A 22,903-nucleotide genomic window follows, 5' to 3' on the forward strand; every position below is an offset into this window, starting at 1 on the left:
CATGAGAGCTTATATTTCTCACCTTCCATTTATGCTAATAATGGACATACAGTTTTATTTTCTTAACTTGCCACTTAAGTTCATTGCTTCCACAATGGTTTATTTTCCTCACTCGCTAATTAGGTGTATAACTTCCACAGAGAGCGGAGATTTCTCTCACAGCACCTCACTCCATTGGTTCTCTCCACACACTCATTACTTACTGTCTCTCACAGCTACCATCCAATTATAATACATCTCAACCTCCCATCCAGCCCCCCATTTCTTACTCTTAATTTTAAATCATAGCAGCATGCATATAAAACTCCACATTAAAACAGAGAAATAAAACACACACAAAATATTTACATATTGAAAATATCACATAAGGGAACAAAAGGGAGACTGTAGGGAGAAGCAGGACTCTTTCTGCCAGGGCCGGCCCTGCCACTAGGCAAATTAGGCATTTGTCTAGGGTGCCAGGCCAGAGGGGGACTGAATTGCCCTAGGCACAGCACAGCAGCTGGTAGCTTTGCTTGAAATGAAGCCAGCCGGCTGCTGCACATCTGTCTGGCTTGCACACCTTTGCCTCCCTTCCTGGGTGCCCTCCCTACCCACCCTGTAGCTAAGAGTCACAGGGGGAGGGGGCTACATGGGGGTTGTAGGAGGGGGACCATGGGGGTGAGAGCAGTGTGATTTAAATTGCATGTAAGCTCCAGTTCCCCTTCTACCTTTCCTGGAGCTCAGTCTGCAGTGATCAGCTTCCATTTCTGAAGTTCAAAAGAAGGCTGATTTGTGTCTCTGCACTCCCTCCCCAATTCCCTGCTTTCCGGTGCCCTTCCCCAACCAGCAGCAGCAGGGAACATGTACAACTTGTACACGCTGGCTGGGGGAGACATGTCTTGGCCGCCCTCCTCCTTCCCTACCCTGAAAGGACTGCCCTTGCATCCTGTGCAATCTAGGGGCCTCTCCTCCCACCCGCCCAATAACTTACCGTTCAGCCTCATGGCGGTGGAAAACACCCACCCAACTCTGCTCAGAGTGCTTCAGAGGAGAGCTTGCTGGTGCTGCTACCTGCTTCATGTGCTGAGGCGATCCCGGTGAGGGCTCCTGAGGGGGAGGGGGGAGCCAAGGCTTGGGAAGGGGGCCCATAAAATTCACAAAAAGGCTGGGCTCTGTGGGCCCCATGGGGTGCTATGGGCCTGTCCCTGCCCTACTTTGCTATGTGGGCAGCAGGGCATGGTGCTGCTGGGCACCACTGTGGAGGAGGTTGGGGGGGGCGGTGGGCAGCTGGTCTGCCTAGGGCACCACGCACCCTAGGGCAAGCCCTGCTTTCTACAAGACATATGGTAAGAAGTTGTCCATTGGGATAGATTTTGGGGGATAATATAGCAGCTTACTAAGTGCTATGTGGAACCCCATTCAATTCCACTTTCAGCTAAATGCGGAAAAGGAATGACTGAACAACACAAAAAAGTGTGAAACTATCTGAATGGATGTGATTTGTTACTTCTTTACACAAACAAATGTCTTTACTCAAATACTTATTTGGAACTCAAATTATGTAAGCCTTTTTTTTTTTGGTAGGGACATATTTATTCTGTCTTTCATAAAGAGGCCAGTGGATATACAGACTGTATAACCGCAGTCATAATAACATTTTTAGGGGCAAGTCTTTAGAAAGCCCAGGAAGCAAAGTCTGAGGAGAGGGGGATCTGCTGTATGGTTCTATTTTCACTCCACCCATGTGGGCTGTTCTCACACATCTCATAGCACACATTGCCTGAGGAGTAAGAAACAAACATGAGAAGTGAACAGCTCAGCAGTATATAGGGTTACTCTTGCCTTGCTTCATGTCCCATATCTTTTTTTAGAATTAATGGCAATTACATGAGCCGACTGAGGAGGATGGGAAGGTGTCTGATTTGCCTGTTGAAGAAATATAAATACCAAAAAAATACCATCCCTCAGAGTACTTTTAAGATTACTGATGTCTTGGGCTTAGTTATTTAAAACATTCCAACCTTTTGACATGTGCAGAATACTGTGGGAGGGTAGGTAGCTGATAAAAACTTGGTCTCTGCCCTTGAATTTGAGATGAAGTTTGTTTTCCTGCTGTAGTCATTCTAATTCTTTTAAAAGAGATTTTGATTTTGCTGACTTTGGAGATTCAGAGAAAATCGGAGAACTACACTGTTCATTGAAAGGTAAAAAGTAAGGGCTTGTGCAGATCTCTTTCCTAGCAGTGTTGGTTAATGCTCCCCCCACCCCACCAAAGTGTGGATGCTAAAAGTCCAACCATGCTCAAGACATTCCCAGTAGCAAAGTCTGGCAGGCCAGGAGGCAAAGACTGGTGGTAATAGGGGTAGGTATCAGTGGTAAACTTTTAGCTGCTAAGGCATGCAGCTGTTGCATATGCTTACAAGCCTCCTGCCGCCAAATAAGACAACTTACACATCAGACCATTACAGAACTTAACAGAATCCAGAGATTATAACTGTGCTACAGCTAGAAAGCCAGTGCAGTGGCTAAGAACCACCATGGTGTAGTAGTTAAGAGCAGAGGACTCTAAACTGGAGGTCTGGGTTTGATTCCCCACTCCTCCACATGAAGCCAGCTGGGTGACCTTGGGCCAGTCACAGTTCTCTCAGGCCGTGCCTACTTCACAAGCAGGCCCCTATCCAGAATTTAAAATGTGGGAGGGGCATTTAAATTTTCCTGGGGGCACACCAGGAAAATCACATTGTCGCTTCTGGGTCCAGGGCGATTGAAGGGGGGGGGAGAATCTCCTTCATCAGCACTGCTGCAGAAAGCCCCCCTCCCTGCATGGGGCCCCTCCCTGCCACAGTCTAGGGGAAGGGCCAACTCCTTGGGCCAGGCAGCAAGCATGTGCAGAGTGCCACCTGTCACATACCAATCCTGTGCACCCTGCTGGTAGTGGGGAACTTCCTTGTGTCTCCTTCTGCAGATGCCCCAGCCAGGACGCTCTGCCAACAACCCTCCCTCGCTCTGCCAAATGCTCCTGGCCAGCCCCATCATGGTGCCCAGGAGCAGCTCCCATGGGGGTGAAAGCTGAGAGGATGATGGCCACCCCTCCCTCCTGTGTAATTTAAATTATGCAGGAGGTGCACCCAGGAGCAGCTGCTGCCCCTCCCACACCACTTAAGGGCCCCACCAATCAGTTGATCAGCGGGCCCTTTAAATCATGCAGGAGACTGGCAACTGCTCCTGGGTGCCCCTCCTGCACAATTTAAATCACCCAGAAGAGGTGTCAGGAGCAGCTGCCTGCCTCCCGTGTGATTTAAAAGGCCTGCTGAACAACTGATTGGTGGGCCCTTTAAATGGCTGTGTGTGCAGGAGCTGTGAGGGACAGTAACAGCTCCTGCACACCCCTCCCACATAATTCCCCCCCCCCGCGGTCCTTCAAGCAGCAACAGGGGCAGCAGAGGGGAGGGAAGGTTGAGGGCCCTGAGTAGGGGCACCTTGACAAGACATTGCCCTCTCCCCATAGCTGCGTTCCTGTTCACAAGATGACTTTTGTGGGGAGAGGAAGGTAAGGTGATTGTAAGCTGCTTTGAGACTCCTTAAGGTAAAGAAAAGTGGGCAATAAAAACCAACACTTCTTTTTCTTCAGCAAGACATTATCTACTTGTAAAGCAGCTATCTCAAGAAAGCAAAGCAGACAACTTGTTTATTTCATTCTTAAGTAAACAAATATCTGACAGCATATCCCATGCAAGAACAGCTCATCTGGTTTTTTGGGTGGGGCGCTGTAGTTCTGCTTCTGATGACTATCCAAGAGTCAAAAACATTGTACAGGCCTACAAATTCTGTTTCAAACATTCTAGCACATTTGAAATATTTGATCATAGAAATCTGTTTTCTTTTATGCTGTATTTTGTACTATTGTCCCCAAAGGTTATCAAATATGCACTGAGTACACCTACAGTCCTGTGAACTACTGCTAGATCTGCTTGCTGGTTTTGTCTCTTCAAAAGAATAGGTGCAGTACAGCCTGTGCCAGGGTATTAACTTGTTTATATAAACATTAGGAGTAAAAAAGATATCCAAATTGTTGTCCTACCTCGTTTGCTGGAACTTCATTGCTACCACATTGCTACTTTTAGGAACTGGGCACATTTCCCACTGAATTCGATAAAATTCATGTGTTTAATTCACTGTGATAACCACCCACTTAGTCACCTTTAAGTTACTCTTGCTCCCTTTTTTCTTGAAACTTGGCAGCTAGCTTTGAAGAACTCCCTTCGTTATTTCCCATCAGACTTGCATCCAGTGCTGGCACCAGAATTTGCTGATGAGTTGAGGCACTATGGACACATCTACATGTACAGGTTCTATCCCCAAATTGAGATGAGGTAAGATCTCAAGAAGTGCCTGTGAAGAATAAAATTCACTCCGCTTTGGTTCAGGATGCATAACAAAATGTTAATAAGAATCAGAGGTGCAGTCAGAAGCAGTGTTCCCTCTAAGCTGAGTTAGCGTGATGTAGCTCACAAATTTTTAGCCTCCAACTCACACATTTTTGTCTTAGGAAGGATGACCCCAGAGCACACTAATTTATAAAGCAGCTCATAACTTTAATGCTAGTTAAATCCCAGCAGGAACTCATTTGCATATTAGACCACATCTCCTGACAACACTATTGTTTCACACAGGGCTTTTTTGTAGAAAAAGCCCAGTGGAAACTCATTTGCATATTAGGCCACACATCCCTGGCATCACCATTGTTTCACACATGGTTTTTTTGTAGAAAAAGCCCAGCAGGAACTTATTTACATATTAGGCCACACCTCCTGTTGTCAAGCCAGCCGTGCATTCCTGTGCGTTCCTGCTAAAAAAAAGCCCTGCTAGTAGCTCACAATTTTAATACCAGTAGCTCACAAAGTAGAATTTTTGCTCACAAGACTCTGCAGTTTAGAGGGAACATCAGAAGCTAGGCAAGGAAGAGTCAAGTTGTCATCACATAGGCTCACAGGCATGGAAAAACTAAGCAAGGCAGAGACAGTGGGGACATAGTACCCTAGGCCAGTGGTCTCCAACCTTTTTGGTACCGGGGACCGACACCAGGGCCAGCCTGCCCACTGTGCCCCAGGGCTGGCAGGGTGGGGGCACCAAATTCAGCCCCGCTCCCTGCATGCCGTGCAGCCTCACTGCCCTGCCTCCCCGGTGCCATGCAGCCTCACCACCCCCCCACGGTGCAGCACAGCCTCACCACCCTGGCCCCCCTCTCGCGGCGCCTCCTGCCACCTCTGTTTTTACAATTTTAAGACTGGGGAAGGGCAGTGAAGTGCCGTCTTCCCTAGCTCTTTAGAGGCTGACCCCCCCCCCCGCTGCCAATCAGTTGATTGACTGGGGAAATCACAGCAGCAGTGGTGGGTGACCCACTGAAGAAGCGGCGCTGCCCTTGCCTCCTCTCCACTTCCTTCCTGGGTGGGAAGGACGTGGGAGGGAGGCAAGGCAATGCTGCTTCTTCAGCAGGTCGCCTGCCACCGCCGCTGCAATTTTCCCAGCCAGTCAGCTGATCGGTGGCAGGAGGGTTGGCCTCTAAAGAGCCGGGGAAGGCAGTGCTTCGCCACCCCTTCTCCAGCCTCAAAATTGTAAAACTGGAGATTGCAAGAGGCACTGCGAGGGGGCGGGGCAGTGAGGCTGCGTGCCGCTGTGTGGGGGGGGTAGCCAGGTTTCACAGCCCAGTTGCAAACAGGTTGCAGCCCGGTACCAGTCCGCTGACCAGGGGTTGGGGACCCCTGCCCTAGGCTATCAGCACACAGGACCTTCTTTGGTGGCCTTAATGGCCAATTCATCCCTGCTAGCTGAGATAATTAAACCATCGTACCTCTGCTAAGAACTGCAATGAAAAGAAAAAGGGGTAAACAGATTCAACCCAAAATATACCTAGAATGCTACAAAGGTCAAGCTAAAGTAAAAAAAAAATTGTGTTGCAAGAATTATTTTTAATATATGGTGTACACAATAAAATAATCAAAAACAAGGGCCTGATTAACAGGATACAATAAGAGTAATAAAGAATAAGCTTTACCTATGCTGTTATAATTTCCTATACAAAAGTGATGAAAATATCAAATGATCAACTCAAGACCATATATGTTTCAGTCTCAAATACCTTCCTCATTGGTCAATATTATATAACATAGTTTTTGAACACACATCCAAAAATAAACAGTATAAATAAATGGCCATTGGACTTTACTTGCTAATAGATGACTCATACATCTGGAAACATTTGAAATTGTATACCAGATTGTAATATCAATGGATGAATTATGCATAAGTACAGTTAACCATGTGTAATATCCATGGTCTGCTTTATTAGATAACATCAAATGACACAATACAACATCACCTTATCAGGATTTATTTATACTGTTTATTTTCTTCATGTGTGTTTAAAAACTGTTGTATGCTATTGATTATTGAAGAAGGCCTTTGAGGCTGAAACACATATGGTCTTGAGTTGGTCATTGAATATTTTCATCAGTCTTATACAGGAAATTATAACAGTCTTATATAGGAAATTATATAAATTATATATAAATTATATAGGAAATTATATACAGTTTATAACAGTATATGTATAGCTTATTCCTTATGACTCTTATTTAACCTGTTCATCAGGTCTTTCGTCTTTCATCATCTGTCCTGGACCCATTCTAGTCCGGTTTCCAACCTGGCCATGGGGTGCAGGCACTGTTGGTCGCTCTCACAGATGACCTCCAGAGACATCTGGATCGAGGCAGAACGGCATTGCTGTTATTGTTAGATCTGACAGCAGTGTTCAATACGGTTGATTATGATCGTTTGACCTACCACCTTGCCGATATATGAGTGAAGGGGACTGCCTTACAATGGTTTTCCTTCTTCCTCTGGGGTCAGGGACAGAGGGTGGGAATTGGTGACATGGTCTCCCAGCGTTACCCATCATTAGAATGTGGAGTGCCACAGGGAGCAATCCTGTCGCCAATGTTGTTTAACATCTATATGCACCCCCTTGCCCAGATAGTACGGAGGTATGGGTTGGGTTGCCAACAATAAGCCGATGACATTCAGCGCTATCTGTTGATGGATGGCCAACCAGACTCTGCCCTGGAAAATCTTGCCCATGTGCTCAAAGCCATGACGGGGTGGTTGCAACAAAGCTGACTGAAACTAAATCCATCTAAGACAGAGGTTCTGTGTCTGGCCTAGGGTGGAATAGGTACGGGAATAAGGCTCCCAACCATTGGCAGGGCACTTCTGTCACTGGCGCTAAGAGCCCAGAGCCTTGGGGTGATCCTGGATGCCTCATTGTCTATGGAGGCCAAGGTCACCACAGTAGCCAGGTCTGCCTTTTATTATCTATGGCAGGTGAAACAGCTGGTTCCCTACCTTTTCATCCAGCATCTGGCCACAGTGACCCATGCAATAGTCACTTCCAGACTAGATTACTGCAATTCGCTCTATGCAAGCTTGCCTTTGAATCTGATCTAGAAACTCCCAACTGGTGCAGAATGAGGCAGCGCGCCTGCTTGCTGCAGTACCTATATGAATGTGCATGCAACCAGTGCTCTGCCAGCTGCACTGGTTACCAATTGAGTACCTGATGTGGTTCAAGGTTTTGGTTCTGATCTTCAAAGCCCTGAATGGCCTGGGACCAGCATATCTGCGAGACTGCCTCTTCTCATATACTCCCCGAAGAGCTTTATGCTCCATGGATCAACATCTGCTGGTAATCCCTGGCCCCAAAGAAGTCCATTTTCTGTCCTGGCCCCTACCTGGTGGAACAAGCTCCCATTGGAGATTAGGGCCCTTCAGGGACTGTTACAGTTCCACAGGGCCTGTAAAACAGAGCTGTTCCACCAGGCATTCAACTGAGACAGTGAACAATTTATTATTCTGTGGCCTCCCTGCTGCAGTAGCTCCAATGAAATATCTTAAACCAGCTGGGGGATGCATGGAAGGAGTGGAGGCAACTGATACCACCAGTTGAAGAATTAGAGTTTGTTTTTAGATTGTTATATTGTTTTATTATATGAATCTGATTTTAACTTTGTATTATTGATGGTTGTATTATTGATGGTGGGCTATAAATCAAATATTTATACACAGCCTTGAGCACAGGAGAGCCAGTTTAGTGTAGTGGTTAAGTGTGCAGACTCTTATCTGGGAGAACTGGATTTGATTCCCCACTTCTCCACTTGCAGCTCCTGAAATGGCTTTGGGTCAGCCATAGCTTCGTAGGAGTTGTCCTTGAAAGGGCAGCTGCTGTGAGAGCTCTTTCAGCCCCACCTACCTCACAGGGTGTCTGTTGTGAGGGGGGGGGGAGGTGAAGGAGATTGTGATCTTTCTGAGATTCCGAGTATAGGGCAGGATATAAATCCAATATCTTCTTCCAATAATAAATAAATAATTTTATTGTGTACATCATATATTAAACATATTTCTTTTGATACACAATTTTTATTTACTGTACCTAAGAACTTCAATGAACCATGCTATTCCTACTGGAGAATAATGAAAATCATTAGGAATCATTAAGAAACTACAAGATGAATGTTGGTTTGCGCAATGCTGTACATTTGCACAAAATAATGAAATATTTTTAAAGCATCCAAAAGTGTTTTTACAACTAGTGCCATTTACCCTTTTGTACATTTTAAAAAATTGTTTGGCTGAGTCCATAAACATGAATAATTGTGCATTTGTATGTTAGAAAAATTAAAATGGCTTCCTAGCCTGGCAAAGACTGCATGTTTTCTTTCATCCCAACAAGTGTAGTTAAGGATGTGTGTCCATGGAGAAGAGACCAGATGCTAAAACTATTCAGCCACATAGTTAAATTGTAGGATCTAAAGCTGGTCAATGGATATCTGATTACTGTAGCTGGCTGGCTTAGTTTTTCAGTGCAGTTTTCATATGGGAATTCATTATCCACATGCAAACAGAGGGACTCCCTGCTCCCAAAATGAGACATATCGATATTGATGCATACTGCTGTTACTACACATCTTCCAGTGCTGTGACTCTTGGACTATAGGGACATTATTTTGCATTTCATTGTTTTATGCACTGGGAATGGAACACTAGTATATAGCTACTGACACAAGCTCACTTCGGCCAGCAGAGGGAGGTGGTTTGCCCTGATTTTCCTGCCAACTGCAGATCCAGCACTGTTCTTGGGGGACCCTAAAACCTAGAAAAGGAGTCCTAACAGCTCAGCCCAGCCTAATTTGATCTCATCAGAGTATGCAAGCTGGGCAGGCTGAGCAACAATTAGTACTTAGATGGGAGAGCCCCAAGGAAGACCAGGGTTGCTACGGAAAGGAAGGTAATGACAAATCACCTCTGCTCGTTTCCTACCTTGAAAGCTCCACGTGGTGGAACTTCATGGGGCTGCCATGAATGGATTGTAACTTTACAGCATATTTTACCTTTTAAAACCCATGGGCAGTGTTTTGGGCAGTTGGGGGGAGGCTATGTTGGGGAGGGGGGGGGCTCTCTTTTGCCAACAGAAATTCTGCTAGTAGTAGATCATAAGATCCAACCCAAAGGATTCTGATGGCAGTGCTCCCAAAGCACTTTGTGTACATTCAAAAAATTTTTTGTGAATTCCTAGATGATACAAAACAAGTACTCAACTACCAAGAGAAAATTGATATTTGATCTCATATAGGATTCCCAACCCCCAGCTGGGGGTGGGGAAACTCTTGGTTTGGAGGCCCTCCAATAATTATCCTATTTCAGGGTTGTCAGAAGGCACAGGTGGGGGAGGAAATGGCCACTGGGCACTCCATTATACCCTTTGGAGACTGGTTTCCACAGGATATAATGGAGAATCAATCCGTGGGGCTCTGGAGGGGCTGTTTTTTGAGATAGGGGCAATAGATTTTCAGCATAGCATAGCATCTGGTGCCTCTCCTCAACCCACCCATCCCCCAAGTTTCAAAAAGTGTGGACCAGGGGGTCCAGTTCTATGAGCCACAAAAGAATGTGCCCCATTATTTCAAATGGAGGAAAGGCATTTAAAAGGAATGCAGTCCCTTTAAAAGTGATGGTCAGAATGCCCTTTAGTTGTGCTTGTTACAACCTTGCTCCTGGCTCCACCTCCAAATCCCCATATACTTTCTGTTTTGGATTTGGCAACCCTAATTTCATGATTCATATCTAATTTTAAAAAGCTCCGTAACACTTATTTCATTATATGCCTCCCCTCTTTTAAATTTCAGAGCTTACCCCATCCAGGAATATCCTTGCCGAACGACACAGGCTGCTGCAATAATGCACATGATCATGAATAATCTTGATCCTGCGGTGGGCCAGGTAATAAAACTTCAGTGAAGCTTAGTCCTGGAAAGAAATCCATCTTGATGTTAGTGGACTTGTGAGTTAACATTTTTCAGTTTCTCTTTGATTATTCTTAACAGGAGAGCGCCTAAGTTTTTATTACTAATTTGAATGACAAAGGGTTGGCAAAATATCAGTATGTCACTTTAAAATAAGTACATATGAACATATGAAGCTGCCTTATACTGAACCAGACCCTTGATCCATCAAAGTCAGTATTGTCTTCTCAGACTGGCAGCGGCTCTCCAGGGTCTCAAGCTGAGGTTTTTCACACCTATTTGCCTGGACCCTTTTTTGGAGATGCCAGGGATTGAACCTGGGACCTTCTGCTTCCCAAGCAGATGCTCTACCACTGAGCCACTGTCCCTCCCCGTACCTGAGCCTATAGACTGCTGAGCCAGTAAGAATGAAAACAATAGGGCATCAGGGGTCTGTGACTTCTAGCCATCCTTAACGATATCAAAAGTTCCATATATTGCTTAAAAGCAATCACTTAAAGAGCTGTTTTGGTGTAGTGGTTAAGTGCGCAGACTCTTATTTGGGAGAACCGGGTTTGATTACCCACTCCTCCACTTGCAGCTACTGGAATGACCTTGGGTCAGCCATAGCTTTTGCAAAGTTTTCCTTGAAAGGGCAGCTTCTGAGAGAGCTCTCTCAGTCCCACCTACCTCACAGGGTGTCTGTTGTGGGGGAAGAAGATAAAGGAGATTGTAAGCGGCTTTGAGACTCTAATTCAGAGAGAAGGGTGGGGTATGAATCTACAGTCTTCTTCCTCTTCTAAATATCTATCTTTAAAGGTAAAGGTAGTCCCCTGTGCAAGCACCAGTCGTTTTCAACTCTGGGATAACTTTGCTTTCACAACGTTTTCACGGCAGACTTTTTACGGGGTGGTTAGCTACCTTTTTATAGCTTTGTTAGTATGTATACTAGTAGTTGTGTTCACACTAGCATCTTAGCATAGTTTGGCAGAAGGATGTACCACCAGACATACTCCTATGGATACAACGGGTTGGGTCCTAAGATCTCTGAACTCCATTCTGCTAACTACTTCTCCCTGTCTGCTGTAGTCCCCTGTATCACCAAATAAACATGCCTGATGGTTAAGGGATCCTTGAGAACAGAATGGAATGCTATGGGTGGAGGCTGTAACATGAATCGGAAATCTGTGAAAATCACAGAATTCCCCACTGTGTGAGTGGAAGTTCAATAAGTACACAGTGTATAGTTATACACCCCTGACTAACCTGATCTTGAAAGCTAAGCAGGGATGGCCCTGATTAGTACTTGGATAGGAGACTGTCAGAGGCAGGCACCTCTGAACATCTCTTGCCTTGACAATCCTATGGTGTCACTGTAATTTGACAGCCAAAAAATTAAAACTATATTTTAGGAGTTTTTTTGTTCTCTGGATTTTGTTAAGAATTCAATAAAGAGTACTGAGATTACTACTAAAGTGCTGTTCTGAAATGGCAAGTGCTATTTAAAATAAAATTACACATGTGCTTTCTGCAGTTTCCCCAAGAACTTGTAACTTATGGAGGAAATGGACAAGTCTTCAGCAACTGGGCACAGGTATGGTGCTGATACAAATTTCATAGTATGATCTTGTGTGTCTCCTTCAGCAAAAGTTTCTACTTTTCCATGAAATTTTCCTTGTCTTCTTTTATTTTCAATCTAACCTACTTCTCTTGAGGCATTTATGAATTGTTTATCAATTCATGAGGAATGAGGAAGGGTCTTAAGAACACCTTTTCATTTTGTGACTAGCCAGCTACTTTTTAAAATGTTACTGTTTGTGATAGTAACAGTGCCATGACAAAACAGTGATGATTACATTTTGTTAAAATGAGTAGTAGTTTTGATTATCCACAAAGTAAAAACTATCTCTACATCTCCTAAAACAAGAGTTTACAATTGACAATTGAATAGTGAATGTTGACAGACAACCAGTGAGAGAAACCGGAAATAATTTATGCTGGAAGGAGACGGAAGGGTGAAAAAATTTAAATTTAAAAGACATGGTGCTGCAACCGCATTTTAACTTTTAAAAACTGACACAAAAACAGGTAGAAAAACATCAAAGAAACACTGGAAAGCAACAGGATTCTAGCAATAGTGTCTGGATTGTCTTTTATAACTGAGTCAATGCATATGGGCTCTTTCATTTACTTTGGCTTTTGAAAGCAAGCAGACTTTTTAAAAGGTTTCACACACCCTTATGGCTAAACCCAAATTTGAAGGCAAATAGATTTTAAGGCTTCACACCACCTTAAGGATAAAACACTGTCTTTCCACAGTTACTAAAGCTTTAATCTGAGTTTTCTAGAACCTGTTTCGCTCCAATACCTTTTTGTTGTTTTTGTGTTTTGTGGAGCCTTAAGATAAGAAGCCAAAGTGAGTTTGAAGAGTCTATAGGAAACAGGAACTAAATATCCACTATGGACATGACTAGAGTTCAGCTTTTGAACAGCTGGACTGATGATCGTAATGAATATAGGTGTGTCACTGAGCAGCTGCACTTTGCTTACCATTTAAAAAACTACATTTGCCCTCTACTGATCTGAGCACAGAAGGCAGAAGTCCCAAGTTTCATGGCAGAATGGAGCCCTCTCATCTTTCTTTTTTGAATTAGCCATTGTGCTTCCTAAAATTACGTTAAGAACGAGCTTTTTGTGCCTAACGCTTAGCTTTCTTCAGGGCATGTATTGTGCTGCAACACACAACACAACATTTGGAAACATGTTATCTGTTCCTTTGCTCCAGTAGTCTTGTCCAGTTTAGATATGACTCAGATATCTACCAGGAGTTTCACAGTAGAATGAACAATACTTACTTTGTCACTGGTTACTTAAGAACAGCAATTGGAGGAATGATTTTTATTTGGTTGTGACAAGGACAGTTTGTTCTTGGCATTATGTGTTGTGAAAAAAGACGGTATTTAAAAAAACCTGTTTTGTTGTATCAAAGCTCTGTCTCCAAATGTTATTTCTGGTGTGTCTTATCTGTATTGATCCTTCCTTTCTTCCAAGAAGGTTACTGAAGGGCATCTGTTTGTGTTTGTCCTGACAGATAGATTTCCCTTCCAGTTTTACAAAAGGTTGGGAGCATCTTTGAACTAGTGAAACTACAGTGCTTTATATTATCCCATTGGCGTTTCTAAAGATGAAGCCCCAGAGCTTTTTGGCTCAGAAGTAAACATAGATTGTTGTTATTATTATACAGCATTTCTGTTTAATTGTAAAATCTCTTTGTGCTAAATATTAGTGGGGTGTTTCCCACTTATGTGAACAAGCTACATGTCATGCATGCAGTGCCAAATCTTGCATGCATTAATTGTTCAGTAAGAACACAATGGCCACATTTAAATACATTTCACACTTTTGGATTACCTGCTTTACAAGCTGAAACCAGATATTTCTCAAATGCACATTACTGCACTGGTCACAGAAGCAATACATCCACTCTCTTATGAACCCATCCAACTACTATGGCCATCTTTTGAGGCCCTGCTTTGGGCGCTCCCTGCCAGTTTGGTGTAGTGGTTAAGTGTGCGGACTCTTATCTGGGAGAACCGGGTTTGATTCCCCACTCCTCCACTTGCACCTGCTGGCATGGCCTTGGGTCAGCCATAGCTCTGGCAGAGGTTGTCCTTGAAAGGGCAGCTGCTGTGAGAGCCCTCTCCAGCCCCACCCACCTCACAGGGTGTTTGTTGTGGGGGAGGAAGGTAAAGGAGATTGTGAGCCGCTCTGAGACTCTTCGGAGTGGAGGGCGGGATATAAATCCAATATCTTCATCTTCTTCTTTTGAGATTAGGCAGGTGGCAACCTGGGGAGGGCCTTCTCAGTTGTGGCACCAAAGTTCTGAAACTTTCTCCCCAGAGAGATATGACTGCCCTCCCTTTTGTTGCCATTTTCCACCAGTGGGTGAAGACTTTTTTGTTTCCTTCCTTTTGTTTCCTTTCCTCAGTGATTCCCTCTTTCCTGACCAATATTTTAATTGCTGTTTTAATTTCTTTGTATGTATTTTAACTGTTTTAAATTAAATATATTTGTGAGTTTTCTGCATTGTGCAGGGGATTGGACTAGATGACCCTGGAGGTCCCTTCCAACTCTATAATTCTATGATATTTGTTTTAATGATGTGTGTTTTTTAAGAGTTTTAAAATATGATTTTGTCATGTATATTTACAATTGTTAGCTGCTTTGGTAGCCCCCGGGAGGGCAGAAATGTGGGATATAAAGTTTGTAAATAAATAAAATAAATAAATAGTCAAAGCCTAAACATGGTACAGATACACACATGTTGGTCAGGGATTCTGTAGATTCCAGAAGCAGGAAGATGAGCTGAGGTTCCCTCATTCCTACGTCAACACTGACAGAGGCCAGGATATATTCATGCATTTTTAAAATCACAATTTAAATCTAATAAGAGAAAATATGTAAAAATAATCAGACTTTATGGATGTGCTCAAGAGAATAAATCATCCCATTTGCTGGCTGGGTTCAAGGCCCTAGTAACTTTAATTGAAACTGGGTACTTGACAACAATTCTAAAGGTGTACCCATGTTACTCTGTTGCAGCAAAACTAAACAAGAATCAAGTAGTTTCACAAAATGTATGCCAGCATAAGCTTTGGTCAGAATTTGCTTTGAAGTGCAGCAAGAATCAAACTTCATCACAATTCAACACAGCACTTCTCTCAAGTGACCTTCCCACCACAGATTATAGTATCTTTGATTTATTGGTATTGATTTTGATTTAGTAGTATTGCTAATAATAATCTTTTGTCCTTCTGCCCTCCATAGCCTAGTGCAATTTTTTTCATGGAATTCAGGCTTCTCATATTTAGACTTGCATTTGTGTTTTTGTATTTTCAACTCAGGAAAACTATTTAAAACACTTGAAAGAGCAAACCACATGGGGAGTAGCAGTTTCTAGGGGGAAAGCATGCAAATGCTGTATTTTAAATTCCCTTCCTCACTTATACAAGAATTCTGTTGCAACATATATGAACATATGAAGCTGCCTTATATTGAACCAGACCCTTGGTCCATCAAAGTCAGTATTGTCTACTCAGACTGGCAGCAGCTCTTCAGGGTCTCAAGCTGAGGTTTTTCATGCCTACTTGCCTAGATGCTTTTTAGTTGGAGATGCCGGGGACTGAACCTGGGACCTTCTGCTTACCAAGCAGATGCTCTACCACTGAGCCACCGTTCACCCCTAGGTTTCCATTATACAGTCCTGGTGCCTTCCTATCTAGTTTGTCCCTTAAAAAGCTATGATAAAGCTGGTCGAGCTGTATTTTTTCCCTTTTCTTTCTCCTTCAGTTCTGGCTGGTGATGCACTATTTATCTGAGATGACAGAAGATCAGACATTAGTCATGTACAGTGGGCATCCCTTGGGCCTCTTCCCTAGTCATACGAATGCTCCTCGATTAGTCATCACCAATGGCATGGTAAACACCATAATCATTTTGTCTTTGCATCTCTTGTTTTTTATCAATCGTCATCATTTCTGTAACTACTTTCTGACATACATAACACTTAGATTAGGGGTGTCAAACATGTGGCCTGGGTGCTGAATAAGGCCCGCGGAGGGCTTCTATCAGCCCCCCAAGCAACTCTCTCTCTCTTGCTTCCTTCTGCATCCCAGCTTGCTTTGCAAGGCTTGCTCAATCATACAGGAGCTATAGAGCAAAGCCCCTTTTTTCTCCATTGGCTGAGGCTCCTCCCTTGGGGGAGGGAGAGCTTGCTTCAAAGGAATCTCTGGCTCTTTCCTTCCTTCCCCAGGGGACCAGGAGGGGGAGGAGCCTCAGCCAACAGAAGGAAGGGAGGCTTGGCTCAGTAGCTCTGCTGTGCAACTGAAAGCCTGGATTGCATGGGAGAGATACAAAAAAAGCAACTTTAAGACCAACAAGTGCTAATGTTTTAAGCATGTTTTGTTTTAACTTTTTAAAAAATCTTTGTGTTTGTCCTTTATAAAGTTTATATCTCTGCTACCACTACCAGGCATTACATTTTATGACACATATGGCCTGGCCTGGCCAGGTCTCATTTATGACAGATCTGGCCCTCATAACAAATGAGTTTGACACCCCTGACTTATATTTTATATGGTTTGGTTCTTCTTCTCCAGCCTCTTCCTTATGACCCCCAAGAAGTTATGATGTGGTATGGTATGTCCCATACCAATTTCTTCTGTATGGAAAGGGCTGCTTGGCTCAGGCCTGGGTTGTAGGGACAGTGACAATGGGTGCAGGCATGTTGACAAGATGAGTCCATTGGGTGATAGTGCCATCTTTGCAAAGGCCACTTGGCTCAGCTTCCTCCATTGCTGTCTTAACCTCTCACTCTCCCCTTGGTCCTGCCCCTGTTTCAGATGTCTTCATGTTGTTCTTTATATTGATGCTGTAAACCCTGTGGCCCACAGAATTCTCATTGTAATAGATAGATGCAGTTGTCAACATGCTGACTGCACACATTGAACTAATATACATCAGCTTTTGACATGAGATCAAAACAACATTGATCATTAGGTTGCCAACTCTGGCTTGGGAAATTCCTGGAGATTTGAGGGTAAAGCCTGGGGAGGTCAGGGTTCATGGAGGAGAAGAGACCTCACCTCAGTGCCAGAGAGACTACCTCCAAAGCAGCCATTTCTCAGGGAACTGGTCTCTATTGTCTGGAGATCAGTTGTAACTAGGGTTGCCAGGCCTCCTACTGTGGTGGGAAGTATTTTGCCAGCAGCCCTTGTTGCCTGCAGCTGCTTTGAGCAGTGGTTGAAGAATTTGTTTTTAAAAAGCCAGGGGTACACATGGTGTGATGTCTTTTCTTGGGGAAACCTGGGAAGTGCAATCAAATTGCTCTAGGAATCATCCAAAATTATATGGATTTGCTATAGGGTTTCTGGGGATTCCTAGAGTGACATGATAGCACTTCTGTTTTTTTTCCCTATGGAAGTAATGTCATGGTGTATGTGAAACTATGGAAGTAATGTCATGGTGCATGTGACCCATGTTCCAGCTGCCAAACTCCCTGGTTGTAACCCTACATGATCATAGTTTCACCCATCGTTCTTCATGTTCTTGAGCCAAAGAAACCCTTATATTCTCTCTGTCATAATTTGCTTATTGCTTGAGAAGAAAGAGGAGAGTCATATTATCATAATTATCTGGCCATTAGATTCTAGCATTCTTGGAGCATCATAACTATAACAGGGTTGCGCTATATTTCATGTAATTCAAACATATAGTGTTTGATCTCACTTGCTCATCTCCTATTCTCTCACAATGTAAATATGAGCAAGGTTGACTAGATATAGCTTCATGGTGTGTGTGGATGGGGAATCTATTCTAAAATAGATATTTCTCCTTTCTTCTTCCGCAGCCTCTCCTCACTGCTTTTATTTTATTTTTTCTTTGTGCAGGTCATTCCTAATTATTCCTCCAGAGATGAATATGAGAAACTGTTTGCAATGGGGGTTACAATGTAAGTTTTCTTTGTTAATTCTTCAGTAAGCTTCTAAGGCGTGCTTTCTGCTATTAGCATGGGATCTATATTTCAGCCATTAGTCCTTTGCAATTGGAAAAGCTCAGCTCAAATAAAAGGAAATACCTATTGTCAAAGCTACTTTTCTTAATTTGTTTGGAAGGATTGATTTGTCTCCAAAGGTCTGATATTTTAGGTTAGGTTATATAAACTAGGCAGTCCTCTGACACTATGAGCATGAGTGTATGTATAGATCCACAGACACAAAAAGCTCTGTGGTGAGAAAGAGACACATGTGGGTACAGAAATGTGCCAAAGCATATGATTAAATTAGGAATTTTTTACTGCTGAGCTTTGAAAGTGGAAAGTTCTTATTTTGCTATAGTACTATACAGAACTGCATGAGAAAACTGTGTTGCATCCACTGTTATTGACAGGTATGGACAGATGACTGCAGGGAGCTACTGCTACATTGGACCACAGGGAATAGTCCATGGAACTGTGGTAAGCTTGACACCATCCAGCAGCATGTATTGTTTGTGAAAAAGGAGCCTCTGTCCATTTCTGATTAAAAATACAGCAGCTATGCTTTTCAAACTACAGTTCTGACCCGCAGGTTTATAATATTATGAGAGATTATTTTACTATCTAAACCAGCAATTCCCAATCTGTATCCTGCAAGACAGCTGCCTATATAGAGGGATTTATTAAATAATTAAAGGCTTCCTTGAGCCCAAATCCCTCAGGAGGGTGTTTTCTGTCTGTGAATGTTGCACTGGATTCCTATTCTCCTCTCAGGCAGCCTCTCTGTGGTAAGCAATTCTGCTCTGTTTCTCCATCATGTGAATGTAATTGGAGTGGGTGCATTCCCAGATGACCAGTGTCATCAGTAAATGTCATTAACATCTGTGTGTCACTAGCACTGCACTGTACATCAGAGCCATAGATCCTGGATGTGCTGACCTTATACACATAGAAACCTCCTTTAAATGGGATCCTGTTAGCTGTGTAGAACCATGCATGAGTATCCTTCTCTTCATTTACTTCTTTTATACCCTGCTCCAGTCTTTCCCCCTAATGGTGTTAGTATCTTTCTCCTCTCCTCAGTTGTATCTTCATGACAAGGTATGGGGATGGGTGTTCCAGGTTAAGGACAGGATAGAAATGCAAAGTGATAAATAATTAATATAATAATAATAATAATAATAATAATAATAATAATAATAATAATAATAATAATAATAATAATAATAATAATAATAATACTTTTTATTTATATCCCGCCCTCCCCGCAAAGCAGGCTCAGGGCGGCTCACAACACGTAAATACAATATACAATAAAACCATATACAATATTTACAATTTCAATTATAAAATCATCCTTAAAATCATTAAAACTTGCATTAAGATTAACATTATGGTGCTATAGTTAAGATCTTCCATAAAATCCAGTGACTAAAACATAAAACATATCCAGCAGGACTTTCTTGGCTTGGTATTAAGTGAAGGCTATTTTAAAGAGGTGGGTCTTGCAGGCCCTGCGGAATTGGTCTAAACATCGCAGGGCCCGTACCTCCTCCGGGAGTTGGTTCCACAGTAGGGGAGCTGCTATGGAGAAGGCCTGATCCCGGGTGGTCTTCAATCTGGCCTCCCTTGGCCCAGGGATATTCAGCTGGTTCTTTCCAGCTGACCTCAGCTCTCTCTGGGGTTCATACGGGGAAAGATGGTCCCTCAAGTAGACAGGTCCTCGGCCATGTAGGGCTTTAAAGGTAATAACCAGCACCTTGTAACGAACTCGGTACACCACCGGCAGCCAGTGCAGTCCGCGCAGCCCCAGCTGTATGTGCTCCCATCTTGGGACCCCCAACAACAGCCTAGCTGCTGTGTTCTGCACCAGCTGCAGCCGCCGAGTTCGGCACAAGGGCAGCCCCATGTAAAGGGCGTTACAGTAGTCCAGTCTCAAGGTGACCGTAGCATGGATCACCGTTGCTAGGTCCTGGCGCCCAAGGAAGGGGGCCAACTGCTTCGCCCGTCGAAGGTGAAAAAACGCGGACTTGGCAGTGGCCACTATCTGTGCCTCCATTGATAATGAAGGCTCCAGAAGAACCCCCAAGCTCTTGACCCTATGGGCCGCTTTGAGCAGTACACCGTCAAAAGCCGGAAGGGGGATTTCCCCTCCCAGGGCACCATGGCCCAAGCAAAGGACCTCTGTCCTTTATTTATAAATAGATAAATAGCATAACCTCACTCCCTGGTGTTTGGCTGCATTTTTGTGGTAGCCATTTTGTAGTTGCACCCACTACTCTTGATCAGAATTCCAAAGCAGTCCACGGGCTTGAAAAGGTTGAGGACCTATGCTGTAGGGACTCCCTGATTATAAAAGCCATCTAAGTTGTTACAAATCCAGAAACCAAATAGTCCTCCTTCACTAAAAGCATTATGAGAGCCAGTTTGGTGTAGTGGTTAAGTGCGCAGACTCTTATCTGGGAGAACCAGGTTTGATTCCCCACTCCTCCACTTGCACCTGCTGAGATGGCGTTGGGTCAGCCATAGCTTTCATAGAAGCTGTCCTTGAAAGGGCAGCTGCTGTAAAAGCACTCTCAGCCACACCTACCTCACAAGGTGTTTGTTGGGGGGGGGGGGGAGGTAGAGGAGATTGTGACCGCTCTGAGACTCTGAGAATCAGAGTATAGGGCGGGATATAAATCCAAAAAAATCTTCTTTTGCATTGTGATCATTCCAAATGCAGATATTACAAAGTATTGTCATTGGAAGACTGGGATTGGTAACTGCCCTTTTCTGCCATGTGCTTTAGCTAACAGTGCTGAATGCAGGCCGTCGCTACTTAGGAGTTGAGGACCTGGCTGGGAAAGTGTTTGTCACATCAGGCCTTGGAGGAATGAGTGGTGCTCAGGCAAAGGCTGCAGTCATTGCTGGCTGTGTCGGAATTATTGCTGAGGTAAAACTGCTTATGTTGTGTTACTTTGCTTGTGTGTGTTATGTGCTATCAAGTTGCTTATAATTTATGACAACCCTATGAATTAATGTCCTCCAAAATATCCTATCTTAACAGCCATGCTCACGGCTTCCTTCACTGAGTCAATCCACCTCATTCTGGATCTTCTTCTTTTCCTACTGCCTTCCAGTTTTTCTTAGCATGATTGTCTTTTCCAGTGAATCTTGTCTTCTTATGATGTAACAAAGTATGATAGCATCAGTTTAGTCATTTTGACTTTTAGGGAGAATTTAGGTTTTATTAGGAATACCTTTTTCCCATTGGTTCTCCTTCACTGTATTCCCTTCCTGGAATATCAAAACCCCTTGCAACCTGGTACAAATCCTTGGAACTGCTTCCTGCATTGCTGGTTATACCTAAGAGACCAAACCAAAAGCACCAGGATATCTCAAAAAATACATCTAGGGCACACTGGTTTTCTGATGGTTTATCAGGTACTCTCTATCACAGTTGAAAATTAGCATAAGATTTCTCCAACCATGATGCCATAATAACATTACAGAGTTCACAGGCCGTGGCTTCAGTGAATGACAAAAATGCAGAACTGGAATGCAGAACTGATACCTGTATTCCTCAAGGGGATTGTGCTGGTCATAAATTGTACTAATGTGTGGTATTTGTTACTTATTTAATCACATTTGTGTAGTCATTTAAATTTCCTCCAAGGAGCTGAGGCAGACGTATAATTGAACATATGAAGCTGCCTTATACTGAATCAGACCCTCGGTCCATCAAAGTCAGTATTGTCTACTCAAACTGGCAGCGGCTCTCCAGGGTCTCAAGCTGAGGTTTTTCATGCCTATTTGCCTGGACCCTTTTTAGTTGGAGATGCCGGGGATTGAACCTGGGACTTTCTGCTTACCAAGCAGATGCTCTACCACTGAGCCACCGTCCCTCCCCTGTTGTCCACCAACCCATGTGAATTATTATTGTGGTGGCTTGCCAAAGGCATCACAGTGAGCTTCATGAGTGGAGTATTGAAACTCAGGTCTCTCAATCCTGTAACTAATGGTTTTTCACTGTGCAGAGATCTTGGTTCAAAACCTTTAAGGGAAAGATGGAACTCTTGCATCCTTCCTATGAAATATTTTCATTTCTGCATAATTGTGATGAAGCTGACATTTTCATTTTATCCTCTGATATGCTTCTTCACATTTTCACCCCCCCCACACACACACACAATATTTTTTTGCCTAGGATGAGATCATTTCTAAATGAAATTGCTCTAATATCAGCCATTCTTATACCGGAGATTGGCTTACATACGATACAGAACTGAACACATTTGTTTTTCTGTGCAAACTTCCTAGTAATGTTCAAGCAGCTTATTTAAGGGTAATGTCTTGAATTTTAATGTTCATAATAAAAATCCATGAAAGTGGTAGGAAATATTTCCCCAATTTCCTCTGTCTGTCTAAGGATACCAAGTCTCTCTGCTTCCTGTCAGAAACAAACATATAACATCTATGGCAAACCTAAAACAGAGATCAGTGCTATGACTGGCCTATTATAAACTAGAACTCAGATTTGCATAGCATTGGTCAGGCATACCACTAACCAGCTATTTATAAAGGTAAAAGTAAAGGACCCCTGTGCAAGCACCATGTCATTACCAACTCATGGGATGACATCAGATCATGACATTTTCTTGACAGACTTTTTATGAGACAATTTGCCATTGCCTTCTCCAGTCATCTACACTTTACCCCCAGCAAGCTGGGTACTCATTTTACCAACCTATATCAAGGGCAAAATATTCTTCAGTCACTGTATTTGTTGTGCAATCATTCAGGTTGATGAAGTAGCACTCTTAAAACGTTACAAACAGGGATGGCTGATGGAAATCACTGACAGTCTGGATCACTGCATTGTTCGGCTCAGGTACTAGTCAAGAATCTGTTTCTCAGTTTTTCACTAATTAATTCCAAATCCCTCAGAATTGCTTTTGGGACCTTTTCTGCAATGTAAAGGATTGTAACCAAATGTTTCGACAAATTATATTCTGCTCCCTCCCCACAAACTAGGATTTTGGTTTAATCCAGGTCATAAGGAGGAAACAAG

The 22,903-nt window shown here is 43.3% G+C and overlaps 1 protein-coding gene across 2 annotated transcripts in view; it reads left to right on the forward strand.

Annotated features, from left to right (window-relative positions):
- Positions 1–22,903, forward strand: part of UROC1 (urocanate hydratase 1) — an 83,488-nt gene that overhangs the window by 8,877 nt on the left and 51,708 nt on the right. For both annotated transcript variants that reach the window (XM_060239664.1, XM_060239665.1), the window contains exons 2-9: positions 4,225–4,355; positions 10,221–10,314; positions 11,851–11,910; positions 15,666–15,794; positions 17,765–17,826; positions 18,264–18,330; positions 20,642–20,785; positions 22,635–22,723. In XM_060239664.1, the coding sequence (XP_060095647.1) occupies positions 4,225–4,355; positions 10,221–10,314; positions 11,851–11,910; positions 15,666–15,794; positions 17,765–17,826; positions 18,264–18,330; positions 20,642–20,785; positions 22,635–22,723 (776 nt within the window). The remainder of the gene's footprint in view (positions 1–4,224; positions 4,356–10,220; positions 10,315–11,850; positions 11,911–15,665; positions 15,795–17,764; positions 17,827–18,263; positions 18,331–20,641; positions 20,786–22,634; positions 22,724–22,903) is intronic.

This window comes from Heteronotia binoei, chromosome 5, assembly GCF_032191835.1.
Source record: "Heteronotia binoei isolate CCM8104 ecotype False Entrance Well chromosome 5, APGP_CSIRO_Hbin_v1, whole genome shotgun sequence".
NCBI lineage: Eukaryota > Metazoa > Chordata > Lepidosauria > Squamata > Gekkonidae > Heteronotia > Heteronotia binoei.